The sequence below is a fragment of the Hypanus sabinus genome, chromosome 3 (genome assembly GCF_030144855.1).
Source record: "Hypanus sabinus isolate sHypSab1 chromosome 3, sHypSab1.hap1, whole genome shotgun sequence".
NCBI lineage: Eukaryota > Metazoa > Chordata > Chondrichthyes > Myliobatiformes > Dasyatidae > Hypanus > Hypanus sabinus.
In genome coordinates, this window is record NC_082708.1 from 183,792,080 (window position 1) to 183,805,846 (window position 13,767).

The 13,767-nt window shown below is 43.9% G+C and overlaps 1 protein-coding gene across 1 annotated transcript; it reads right to left on the reverse strand.

The window, feature by feature from the left end:
• Positions 1–339: 339 nt before the first annotated feature.
• Positions 340–1,521, reverse strand: LOC132390957 (G-protein coupled receptor 151-like). Its single transcript, XM_059963490.1, has one exon. It carries the CDS (start codon positions 1,519–1,521, stop codon positions 340–342), a length of 1,182 nt encoding a protein of 393 aa, XP_059819473.1.
• Between the last annotated feature and the right edge of the window lie 12,246 nt (positions 1,522–13,767).

Below are 13,767 nucleotides of genomic sequence, written 5' to 3' on the forward strand. Positions count from 1 at the left end.
CATTACATCCCCTGTTGGCAGCCACTTCTGGCGCACGGTCATCCTTGAAGAAAGTCGGAATCGCTCACAAAAAAATAAAAGCCCCAAAAAGTCACTCAACAAAGTCTGTGGGAGGAGTGTGGTATCGACCTGGAGTAGTACGAAGCAGGATACAGGTCACAGACATGCCTTTCAAGTCCAGTTGTAGTTGCTCATTTGTAAAGTCCCAATGCCCGCTGATACTCGGTAATACATTTCACGTCACAACAAAATTTGCAACTCTTGGAATGGGTTTAAGAGAGGTTAAGCTAACAAAAAAGCCAGCCATTGTTGGAGTCCAGCCCTTTCAACGCAGTTTTTTTAAGCCTGTTCTTGACTTTCCCAAGGGACAGGGTCGTTGTTGTCCACTGGTGCCGCATTCTTCCTATGTTGCCAAAAGTGCTGGACGTCGGGAGGGATGTTTTGGGCCAGGTCCCGGCAAATGGGCACGTCTTCTCGGGCGGAGATGGTAGGCAGGGCGCAGAGGGAACTGGCGGCGCCTGAGTGCGGGATGGTGGCGCATACCTTCTGGGCAAAGCTGGAGGTCCGCGCTTGCCCGCCCGCTCCCCTCCGAGTGGCCACGGCCCAGGCGCTCCGCACGCCGTCCTTGAAGTCCTCGGAAGCAGCGAGAAGAACAAAGGGATTAACCGTGCAGTTGGCCAGGGTGAGGACTTGACCCAACACCAGCAAGGCGGTGGGGGGACCCGGGCTGAACGAGCCCCGGTGTCTGCTCCAGGTCCAAGCCACCCACTCCGGGAGCCGCATGACAGCGAAAGCCCCGCTTAGGACCAGCAACATGACGGTTACCCTGCGGATCTCGTACCTGCGGTTTGGGGTCCTGTTTCTCCCAGGCTTGCTCTTCACTAGTGCCCTAACCAGGCAAGCCATGGCGAAGCTGACGGGCATGAGATAGACGGCGAGAGGGTAAGCCACTCCGAAAGCAGTCATGAAATGCCAAGCGTGGGCTGGGATCTCCAACACGCATGAGATCTCGGCTCCTCGGCGTCTGAGGTCGGCAAACAGCCAATGAGGGATGGGTAGGAGGCAAGACAAAGACCAAATGGAACAGGTTAATGCAACCAAGCGCCGGCATTTAAAGTCAATGTAGTTCTTGGGTTTGGCGACGTGCTGGTAGCGGGCGTGTCCCACCGCGGCCAGGGTGAAACTTTTTGCCGACAGGCATGCCTGAAGAAAGTAGTCGGAAGACTTGCATAGGAGCCAGCCGAAGGACCAGCTGGGTCGGGAGTAGGTGACTGCCCGGAGCGGCGCGCAGAAAAGCAGGATCAGGAGGTCGGTAGCGCTCAGCAGGACGATCAGACCGTTGGCCACCGAGCTCTTGGCTTGCCTGAAGTCGTGCATCAAGACGGCGACCACCATGGTGTTGCCAGCCAAGCCTACCAAGCAGATGACTCCCAGCACAACGGGCAGGGCGACTCTGAGCTCCGCTTCTTTGAGCGCCTGGAACCCTCCCGCATATTCCAACAGGTCGGCGGAGCTGTTCATGGTGCTGAAACTGGCGGAGCTGTTTCGCGGGCACGGGGTTGAGGAGACTGAATCCAACGCCGCCAGCGTAAGGAGGTGACGGGGTGGACGGGGGTGTCTTAAAGAAAGTGCTGGAGATGCTTAGCGGAAAAAAAACACGTCAAAGCAAGCACGTCACCCAGAAGCTCTCCGCCCGGTGCCTGCAAGTGCGATTTCTAACTAATTCACCCACCACAGCCCCACTGGCGGACTCAAACGCTCGGAATGGTTGGTGAATTGTTAACACATTCCGCGCTGCACCTTGGTTTCAAGACACAGACAATTAGAGTGTCGTATCCTAACTTAACACGCCAGCCAACATACTTATAAATCAATCGCTGCTTCTCACACGTTTGAGAGTACGGCGAATCCTACGGGAAGTGGAAAAGAGTTATGTTTCTTTGCTTTTATGATCTAGAAATGGCGGGCCGAAAGGACTCTGAAAGCAGATGCAATAGGAGCTTCCTCAATCCGAGCATATCAGTACTTAAAGAGACGTGCAGCAGCCTAAGAAAGATCGAATGGGTTAGTCACAGAGTCGGCACAGATCAAACGGGACGAGTGGCCTCCTGAATTTTCATGAGACTATTTAATGCCAGGAATAGGATTTCCTGAGCGAAGAAATTTGTGTTGATGTAGCTCCCTTTACATCTTCTGGCCTTTCAAAGCAGTGCAATACTTCTTGAAGACCATTTATTGTGGTAATGTAGAAAATTCGGCCAATTTGTACAGAACAAATTCTCACAAACAGCCGGTAGCCACTGGTTATAAAAAATAGAACAGTGCGGCACAGTGGTGGGCCCTTTGGCCTACAATGTATATGCCAATGTTAATACCAAATTAAGTTAAACCTTTTTGCCTGCAACATGATCCATATCCCTCCATTCTCTGCCTGTTCACGTGACTGTCTATCACTATCACAACTGTTTCCAACACCAGCCCTGGATGTATACTCCAGACACCTACGATTCTGCGTGTAACGAAACTTACCCTGCACACCTCCCTTACACTTTCCCCCTATTCCTATAGCTATATCATGTGGTGTTGATATTTCTACCTCGGGAGGAAAAGACTGTATCAAATTATATTTTTAATAATTTTACATAATTGTATTAGTTCTTGACTCAGCCTCTGGTGCTCCAGAGAATCAACCTCTCTTACAGATACAACTCTAATTCATATAATATCCTGGTTAGAGCAAAACAGTACCATAGTGATGCTATTGCAGCTCGGAGTGCTACGGAATTTGGAATTCAATTCTTGTGCCATCTGTATGGAGTTTGTATGTTCTCCCCATGAGCCATGTGGGTTTCCTCAGGGTGTTCTGGTTTCCTCCCAGTCCAAAGACGTAATGGTTAGCAGGTTAATTAGTCATTGTAAATTGTCCTGTGACCAGGCTAGTGTTAAACAGGTGGGTTGTTGGCCCGTGCAGATCGTTGGGCTGGAAAGTCCTGTCCTGCACTGTATCAGTAAACAAAGAAACAAATAAATAGGCATACATACAGGTACAGATAGACAGACAGAGGGCTAGATAGATAGGCAGATCAAGTGGGTTTTTCTAGAGAGAAATATGAGACATTACACTGCTCTTCTTACTGATCAGAGCCAGTCAGAAATTGTCTTGGTTTAGCTTGTCTGTTCAGACTTCAATACCTTGGCAATAACAACATAAGTGAGTGTAGATTCTTGAATCTGAAACAATACATAATCTGCTGGAGGACCTCAAGCAGCTGAGCAGCATCAATGGGATTAAATAAAGTATTTCTACCTGATGTTTTTCCTCTCACCAACCACACTTAAAATGCAGAGTTCTTCCAGCAGACTCTGCCTTGGCAATGCAACCCACTCTCAGTAGCACACTGATGTTTTAGGCTAGACATGCTCCTTGGTCAAGGCTTTGAACACACAACTGTCTCAGAGATGGATGATAATTAAAGCTTTTCCTTTGAATGATTTCATCCTTCCTAATCAAAAGTTAACTCTTATCTTTCAGTCCATAGGCACTTCTGATTTAACTCAGTGTATGGCACAGCTGGGACACTGCAGCAGAGAGTGGGCATTCTCACAGCTGGGCAGCTGAAAGAAGACAGCAATCATGCATAATTCCAGCCAAATAGGGTTTCTTTGTAATGGTATTTAACTCCCTTCCTTTTGTTTCAGTCTTTTCAAGTACTGATCAAAACTCAGTGACCATAATTCTCCCTGCTTACCTTACCTCATGTTCCTGGAAAGAAGATTAGTGATCTTCAATAATGCCCCAACATTGAACTGTTCCCACAACCTATTAACTCACTTTCAAGGACTCTTCATCTCATGTTCTCTATATTTTGCTTATTTATTTATTAATATTGTTTCTTTATTTTTGTATCTTTAGCTTATTATCTTTTCTACATTGATTGAATGTCCAAGCTGATGCAGTCCTTCATTGATCCTGTTATTGTTATTATTCTATTATGGACTTATTAAGTATCCCCACGAGAAAAATAAATCTCAAGGATGTATACGGTGACATCTATATGTACTTTGATCCTCCAAGAGGACCACGGCTTTGTGGGGTTTGGAGGTTTGCATGGCTCAATGATCCAGAGAGCTCTGTTGGCTGGAGTCAGGCCTTTATGCTTTAGCTCTTGGTAGGGTCATCCATGCCAAAAAGGTCAAAGGGTAGAGGCCAAGCTAAGAGTGGTCCACTGGTCCTTCAGGTTCAGGAGTTCAGCTCAGGGCTAACAATCCTGACTGGTCAAACAAAAATGTTATGAAACAACAAAGAAGAATCATTCTACATTTGAGTATGATGGTATTCCTCAGTGTCCATCTGGGACTTGCATGGCTGACAATAGTGAAAACTGAGAGGAAGCTGACATGATGAGGGAAGCCCTGAACACCACCAGAGATGGAGGACATTCATTGCTGCCCTACGTGCTGACTGTGTAATGGGCAGTAAGTAAATAAGTACAGAGTACTTTGTTAATACATTTACTTTGATTTTGATAGATGCTGTCAAAGAATCAGTATTAATTTAGTACTACGTCACTACTTTTGAGCCACCATGATGGTGTTAGTTTTTATTTAAATTGAGAGTTTTTAGTTAGGCCCTGTTAGCCTAACATTTATTATTTTCCTTTGTTCTATACAATTCTTATTAAAACTCAATAATCTGTCGTTCTGTGTTTCTCTCTCTCTCTCTCTCTCTCTCTCTCTCTCTCTCTCTCTCTCTCTCTCACACACACACACACATCTGGTTGTTTTATTCAGATGTGCATCCATTACTGTGCTCTCTTTCTCTTCCAAAGTGTTCACTTTATTCCCATCTCTTTCAGTCAGACTAATTGGTTTGCAGTCAGCAGCCTCTCTCCTTCATCCCGGTCCAATCATAGACATTCCTTTTATTTTTTTATTTGATTTATTTGGAGATACAGCACAGTAAGAGGCCTTTTCTCGCCATGAGTTCACACTACCGAATTACACCCATGTGACAAATTAGCCTACTAATCTGGTACATTTTTAGAATTTGGGAAGAAACTGGATCACCTGGAGGAAACCCACATGGCCATGGAGAGATCATACAAAGTCCCTACAGACAGCAGCAGGAATGGAACCTGGGTCGCTGGTGCTGTAATAGCTTTACGCTAACCACTGATCTACCATGTTGTTGTTGCTCTCTCTAACAAATTCCCTTCTCTGCATATTTAAACATGTCTGATTTCTGACCTTTCCCAATCCCAATGACTTGAAATATTGACTCTGTTTCCCTCTCCACAGAAACTGCTTGGACTGATGACCATTTTCATTTTTCTCAGCTTTTATCTGAGATTTTCAGCATCAATAGCACTAATCCCTCTAAGCTGCATGGTAACTGAAATGCTCTTGTGCACATACTGTAGGCTTTGCTGCCCCACAGCTGGAAATGGACACAGCTAGAAAAAGTTTATGAAATGTGGAAGATTTTCTTTGTTGTACTATATTTCAATAAATGAATAAAATCAAAAGTATGTGGTTTTTAAGTTTTCATTCTAAATATTCATAGTATTCATTCATTCATTTATTCATTCATTTGTTCATTCACTGGAGTCCAATCTGAAGCAAAAACTCCACTACCATTCTCTGCTTTGTAACACCTGATGATGCTGTATCCAGTTGGTTAGCTTAGGTGATCTAACCTTCCTAACCAGCCTACCATGCAAGATCTTGTTAAAGTCCTTGCTAAGGTCTATGCTGACAAAGTCTAATTGATGCAGTAAAGGGATAGGTAAATGGGGGTATAGATTAAAAGACAATGATTAGCTAATGATCTATTACCTTATAGGTGCCTTATGTTGGTGCTGTACAGCCAAAAAGGGAACCTTACCCAGCAACAAGTGATGCACCAGACATTGTTCCCTAATGGTGTTAGACATAGGTCTAAATAAAGATAACCATAGGTCTGATCGCACAAAGCATTTTGAGGTATAACATAACTAAATAGGGGAAGGATGGTGTAAGGGGGAGACGGGGGTAGAACGTTTGAGAGTAGTGGCAGGTGTCAACATGAGGAACTGAGATTGTATCCAAGCTGGCCTTGGCAAAATTAATTATAACTAACCAATAATGATTTTACATCTAATTGTACCTTAGCATGTGATGGAAACTTTCCTAAAACTGTATTAACTCACGTAATTATAATATTTCCTATAATGATAAATGTGTGGAATTGTGTCCGGGGGAGGGCAGTGTCCGGACTGTCTCTTTGGGAGATCAGTCCGTAACTTCCCCTATAGCATGCTATGAATAAAAAGTGATGTTTGACAAAGTATTGCTTGTTTTATGGTTTTATTGAATTCGTGGTACCTTGCGTTATTTCATCGGGTTGATCCGCCTTTGACATCCGCCCTGTCCTCATTAATCCCCTTATTCATCATCATCATCATAACGTGCCATGACCTGGATGTTCATGGTCTCATGACCATAATTGTTCTTGGCAAATTTTTCTGTAGAAATGGTTTGCCATTGCCTTCTTCTGGGCCGTATCTTTACAAGATGGGTGATCCCAACCATTATCAATACTCTTCAGAGATTGTTTGCCTAGTGTCAGTGGTCACATACTATGGCCTGTAATATGCACCAGCTGCTCGTACGACCATCCACCATCTGCTCCCATGGCTTCACATGACGCTGATCTGGGGGTTAAGCAGGTGCTACCCCTTGCCCAAGGGTGACCTGCAGGCTAGCAGTGGAAAGAAGCACCTTACACTTTCTTTCCTAGAGATGTATCTCCACCTCACCACACAATTCATAGCAAAACTATTACAAAATGAAAACAGTTAAAGTGCCATGCAGTTTTCAGGATGTATAAAGATTTCCTACTCAGAGCAATGATTTTTCTGTACAGCTGTAAAAAAAAATTGGAGGAACTGTTGAATAGTCCTTTTGTTTTTTAACATGTATTCTCATGCTTTGGTTATTAACTGCATTTGAAAACATGCACACAGTCAAAAGTACTGCACTAAAATTGTGCTGTGAAGTTTTAGAATGCTAGAAACATTGTCTGCCTTTAATACTTGCCTTGGATTCAGAGTTAGTCAGCAGGGACACAGGCCCCATGAACCAACTCGTTCATGCTGAAAATGTGGTCCTCCTGGGTTGGCCCTTCTTGCCCTAGTTCTGTAAACTTTTCCTTTCCATGATCCTGTTTGGATGCCTTTCAAACATTGCAAATGTACCAAGTTCTACCACTTCTTCTGGTGACTCATTCCATATAACCACACCTTGGTGCCCTTTGTTGGTCAAGGTCAACGACGCATTTTGTGTCGCAGCTGTCTACACAATAGCAAATCAGGGCAGAATGATATGGAGAGCAAGCTGTTGCCCATGTTGTAGGCTCCCCCTCTCCAGGCATCGGATGAATACAAAGTAATGGCAGAGATCGATACAGTGGCATCACAGGAACTGCCAGTCAGTGTTGAACCCAACATGGGACTGCCTTATGGATTCCAGATTTTTCCACGGAGTTTACCCCTGAAACCTTCCCCATAAATGGGTATAGCTGAAAGGGAGCAGAAGCTTGAGATCAGACTTCCTTAGATGAGCTGCCCCTTCTGTTTGAAGTGACTGATTTTAAGGCACCAGTAACACACCTTTTCCCTTCTCCTGTCAATTGAAATGGTTCTGCTGGGCTTAGTAGCTAAGCCACACATGAAGGCCAGGAGCTCGGATTGGTTGTCAGAGGCTATTTGAGAGGCACATCACTGGGAGCATTTAATAGGCAGCAGGAGCTTGTCCCCCTACTATAACCCTGGCTATAAAAACCTTAAGGAACCAAACGCACAGATTCAACGTGAAAATGTTGCACCTTGGGACCCCTTCGAACCTCTCTCCTCTTGTCATAATCGTACGAATCAGAATCAGTTTGATTATCATTGACATATGTTAAGAAAGTTTTTGTTTTGTTTTTGTGGCAGCACTATAGTGAAAGATGTAAACAATACTGTACGTTACAAAAATGAATAAAGAAATAGTACTAAAGAAGAGCTTTGAGGTAGTGCTCATGGACTGTTCAAAAATCTGATTGCAGAGGGGAAAAAATGTGCCATTCACTGTGTATGTCCTGACCTGATATAGAATCACTTCATGCTGTCTGGGTTAAAATCCATAGCTATTCTTTGGGCTACTTTCCCAGTTGTTCTAAATGCTATGCCATTGTTATACATACAGTACTGCGCAAAAGACTTACACACACACACACCTTATGCATAGTACTGTATTTGTCAACATGGAGCAGAGACCAAGTTTGTAAATCTGGCAGAAGCTAAGTATATTGGGAATGGTGAGGGTGGAGAAACACAGGAGGGGTGTGGGACAGAGGGCAGGGGTGGGGGGTGGTGCGAGTGCAGACACACCCAGCCCTGAAACACCAGGCAAAGTCATTTGATTTCAAACAGTTGCCTTATTGATAATTAAAGAGTGTCTCTCTGATGCTTCCCGCTCCTTCCTCTCTCCCTTCCCCTTTTGCCCAACCACGATTCCCCTCTCCCTTCCACCTTTCCAATCTCAGTCCACAACAGAGACCCATTTCAGAATCAGGTTTATCAGCACTCATACATGTCGTGAAATGTGTGTGTTTTTTGTAGCAGTAGTACAGTGCAATATATAAAATTATTCCAGTATTGTGTAAAATTCTTAGGCACCCGAGCTATGTATATGTACTGATATGTATTGTATAGAACATAGGGCACTACAGCACTGTACAAACCTTTTAGTCCACAATGTCATGCTGAGCTTTCAACCTACCCTGAGAGAAATCTAACCCATCCCTCCTACATATCCCTCCATTTTTCTTTGACAAGCTTAGATGGACTTCTATACTATACCAGTAATTTCTGTATTATCTGCAAACTTACTAATCATTCCTTGTACATTCTCATGCAAGTGGTTAAAGGTAGATGAAAGATTAACTTTATTTTTCACATGTGCATCGAAGCAAAAAGTGAAGTGCATTGTTTGCAATAAATCAAAGCAGCAGAGATTTTGCTGGGCTGCGCGCAAGTGTCGTCACACTTCCAGTGCTAATGTAGCATGTCCACAATTCATTAACCCTAACCAGTACATCTTTGCATTGGAGGAGGAAACCTGGGCACCCAGGGGAAACCCACACACTCACAGGGAGAGCGTACAAACTCCTGACAGACAGCAGACCCTGATATTACAGCTAGCATTGAATTAGTGTTATGCTAATTGCTATGCTACCCTACTGCCCCTATATAATATAAATAACAACCCAGCACCAATCCCTGTGGCACACCACTGGACTCCGATCTGAAGCAAAACTCCACTCCCACCTTCTGCTTCCTAACACACGCTGATGTTGTATCCAGCTAGCTATCTCAGATGATCTAACCTTCCTGTCCAGCCTATATCTTTGCTAAGGTTCTCATAGGCAATGCCTGCTGCTCCACCCTTATTAATCTCCTTGTTCATCATCATCATCATTATGTGCCGTGTCATATGACATGCATGATCATGGTCTTTCAATTACCATAAATGATCTTGGCAATTTTTTCCTGGAGGAGTAGTTTGCCATTATGTTCTTCTGGGCAGTTTCTTTATAAGATGGGTGACCCCAGCCATTTCCCACCACTGATGTTTAGCTCAGCTCTGCCATGGACAGTCCCAAGCCCAGTTGTGAAATGAGGAAGATTACTCATGGGGCTAGGAACCCCATCCTTTAAAAACCCAGAGCTATAGAAATGCCAACAGAAGCTCCAAAGTCCTCATTCCTGGGAGAGGAAGGGTACACCAGGAAGATGGGAGAGTTTGGAAGGACAGACGATGCCTGTGAGCCACCATTGATGGCCTATGTCCTTATAGGAGTGATGGGCATAAGAAGATGTTTGGCTCACTGGCCATTCCCTGGTTTGTCCTTGCAGCTCTTATATAAAGATACAAATTCACCATGCTCCAGATTTCCAGTACACCCTCCATGGCTAAAAGAAAACTAGTGTACGCCAAGCCCCAGAAATCTTCTCCCTTATTTTGCATAATGCTCAAGGATACATCTGATCAGGCCCCAGGGATTTATCCATCCTTATGAGCTCCATGATTAATGTCTCCCCCATTGTAATGTAGATATATTTCAGGATATCATTACTCTGTTCCCTGAACTCACAAGCTTCCATTTCCTTCTCCACGGCAAATACAGACAATAAGAACTACACTCAAAATGCTGGCGGAACTCAGTAGTTCAGGCAGCATCTCCGGAGAGGAAAGAAGAGTCAACGTTTCAGGCCAAGACTCTTCATCAGGACTGGAAAGGAAGTGCGAAGAAGCCAAATATTAAAGAGGAGGTAAGGGAAGGAGCACCAGCTGGAAAGTGATCGGTGAAACCAGGTGAAGGGAAGGTGGGTGTGTGGATGAAGTAAAAAGCTGGGAGGTGATAGATGGAAGAGATGGAAGGCTGAAGAAGAAGAAGGAATCTGTTAGGTATTCATTCAAGTCTGAAAAAAATCTCAGTAAATGCTTCATCTTACTGCTGTCAAGTAGAATTACAGAAATCCACTGTAGCAATACCAGGTCCTCCTGTAGTAAATGGGAGAAAGAAAAGATAAATGGGATCATTTATATAAATTGTTTAACAATCCACAACAGCACTTGTGAAAACTGGATGATAAAGCTAATGTGTCAGATTGATGACTCTTCACAGATGCTGCCTGATCTGTTGAATATTTCCAATAGTTTTATCATCTTTATTTTAATTTCAACCTTCAAAGCATTTTGCTCTTTGATCTAAAGTGTATTTTTACAATTACCCCCTAAAAGTTAAAATGGTGAAAATGTTTATGATGCACACATCATCTATGTAGAGATATATAAAAGGTCTTCTGCTGCTGTGGTCTATCCACTTGACACTTTGATGTGAGTTAATTCAGAGATGCTCTTCTGCTCAGCACTTTTTTAATGTGTGGTTATTTGGGTTACTGTTGCCTTTCTGTCAGCTTGAACCAGTCCATTCTTTCAATTACCATAAATGATCTTGGCAATTTTCTCCTGGAGGAGTAGTTTGCCATTCTGTTCTTCTGGGCAGTTTCTTGACCTCTTGCATTAAAATGACACTTTTGTGACAGAGCTGCTGCTCTGGATTTTTTTTTCATTTTTCGCACCATTCGCTGTAAACTCTAGAGACTGTTATGAGTGAAAATCCCAGAAGATCAGCTGTTCCTCAGATACTCAAACCACTTTGTCTGCCACCAACAATCATTCCACAATCAAAGCCACATTTCTTCCCCATTCCGATGACTGGTCTGAACAACAACTGAGTCTCTTGTCTATGCCTGCATGCTTTTATGCATTAAGTTGCTGCCACATGATTGGCTGATTAGATATTTGTATTAACAAGCAGCTGTACAGGTATACCTAATAAAGTGGCCACTGAACTGTAAGTGAACAGGACTGTTACCATAAAGCATAAAATATTCCACTGCATGTGTGAAATTTTGTTCTCAAACAAGGTTTTGCACATGCAGTCATGTGTGGTTGATGCATTCCTCATCACTTCTCCATGCATCATTTCTTGCATTACAGCAGTGTGTAACTTACAAACAGTGAACCTCCTTGGTGAAGGAACCTTGACTGGGGATCTAAGATTGCAGTGGTTCCTGGATGTACACGCTCAGTATTGCTAGCGAGAAGGCAAGACTGCCTTTTTAAGAAGTTTTAATGACTTACAGTCAGTTGGACTATAAGTGCTGGCAAACTGAAACTAATATTGGTAAACTGGTTTACTATTGTCACTATGGCGACTCCTTTGCTTGCATCTTCAGAAACAGCTTTATTTCTATTTTTGATATCTCTTTTTCTCCCCTTTCAAGGTTCTTTTGAAGACCCTGATCTGGAGTTACACACTGACTTTGGTTCTTTGAGGAAATGGGACCCATTTCAGGGCTTTCAGGGCCTCACGACCGGCCGCTTTTCAACATGCCAAGGACTCAGCCTGGAAGACTAGCATACTTTAAGGGTGCCAGATTTTCGTGGTTCTGGAGACGGGCTGATTTAAATCCGGTGCTGCTGCCTGATGTGTCGTGGGAGTACACGAAGATTGAAAGCAGCAAGTTGGCTGCTGGCTATGTACCCAGAGACCTGAGTTCTTTGGGCATAGACCTCAGAAAAAGAGATCAGCAGACTTTTAACACCATAAATCAGGGAGTTGTTTGCTAGGTCTCCCATCTCACTGTGAAACGGGGACACCTTTTTTCCCCTTATTATGGAGAGCGAGAGAGCCTGTGGTAAGTCGAATTACCAGGTGAACGAGTAGTCTTTGGGGTACTGCACGTCTGTGTCTTTATTGATGCTTTGCTGCACGCTCAAGTGTTCAACGGGGGATGCCGATGCTTTTTTCTTGGGATGGGGGAGGGGGAGTCATTGCTTTCCTGCTGCTTAAAGGTGGGAGGGGAGATCGGGGGGGCTTTGGGGTTCTATCATTTGATTGTCATTCATTCTTTGGGGCGCTCCTCTGTTTTCATGGATGTTTGCAAAGAAAAAGAATTTCAGGAAGTATATTGTATACATTTCTCTGATATTAAATATACCGATTGATTGAAACCTATTTGCCAAGGTACAGTTAAAAAAAGCTTTGTTTTGCATGTCATCCATGTTATTGGAGTAGTGCATTGAGATAATGCAAGATAAAATAATAACAGAATTCAGAATAAAATGTTACAGTTACAGAGAAAATGTAGTGCAGGAAGACAATAAGGTTCAAGGTCATAATGAGGTAGATTATGAGGTCAAGAGTGGATTTTATTGAACTAGGAAGCTGCTTAATAATCTTATTACAGTGGAATAGATGCTTCTCTTGAGCCACAAGACCAGAAGACCAGGAGATATAGAAGCAGAATTAGGCCATTTGTCCCACCACCAACTCCACTCCACCATTTCATCATGGCTGATCCATTTTCCCTCTCAGCCCCACCCTCCTGCTTTCTCCACATTATCCTTAATGCACTGACTAATAATGAAAATATCAAACTCTGCCTTAGATACAGCCGATGACTTGGCCTCCACAGTTGCCTGTGGCAATGATTTCAGGATCCACCGCCTTGTGGTTAAAGGAACTCCTCCTCAGCTCCATTCTAAAGGGACTTTCCTCTATTCTGAGGCTGTGTTCACAGGTCTCAGACTTGCCACTGTAGACCGAAAACATTGTCTGTTTACTCTTTTCCATTGTTGCTGCCTTGCCTGCTGAGTTCCTCTAGCACTCTGTGTGTGTTGGACCTCATATCCCGGTAAGAAAGAGGCATGCCCGTCCCAGCATGCAAAATCAGCTCCAGTGAACCGAGCGGATGAGATCTACAGTGAGATCCAACGGCCACTGCGATGCTTCATGGAGAACGAGGGGCATAACAAGGCACAGCAGATGTCGTGGTCGTCCGCTGTAACCAAGGAAGTGCCTAGTTTCTGTTATCTATTCGTATCACTGGACCCAGACTTCCAAGGTCAAAAGAGTGGAACTGCCTCAGTGCAATATCTTTAAAAAAACATCCCGCACAGGTCTCCTGTCGTTGCTGGATACAACAGACAACGAATCTTATAACAAAGACTCACGATCTCTTCTGCCTCATGTCACCAATCCACAGCAAGAACAGCACATTCAGGAGACTCTTCAGTTAATAAGTTTCTTCTAGGCATGTCAGACCAAATGCGTACTTTAAACATAAGGTCCCTGGCAACTGTGACACTCTATATGGAGTGTGGTAGCCTTGA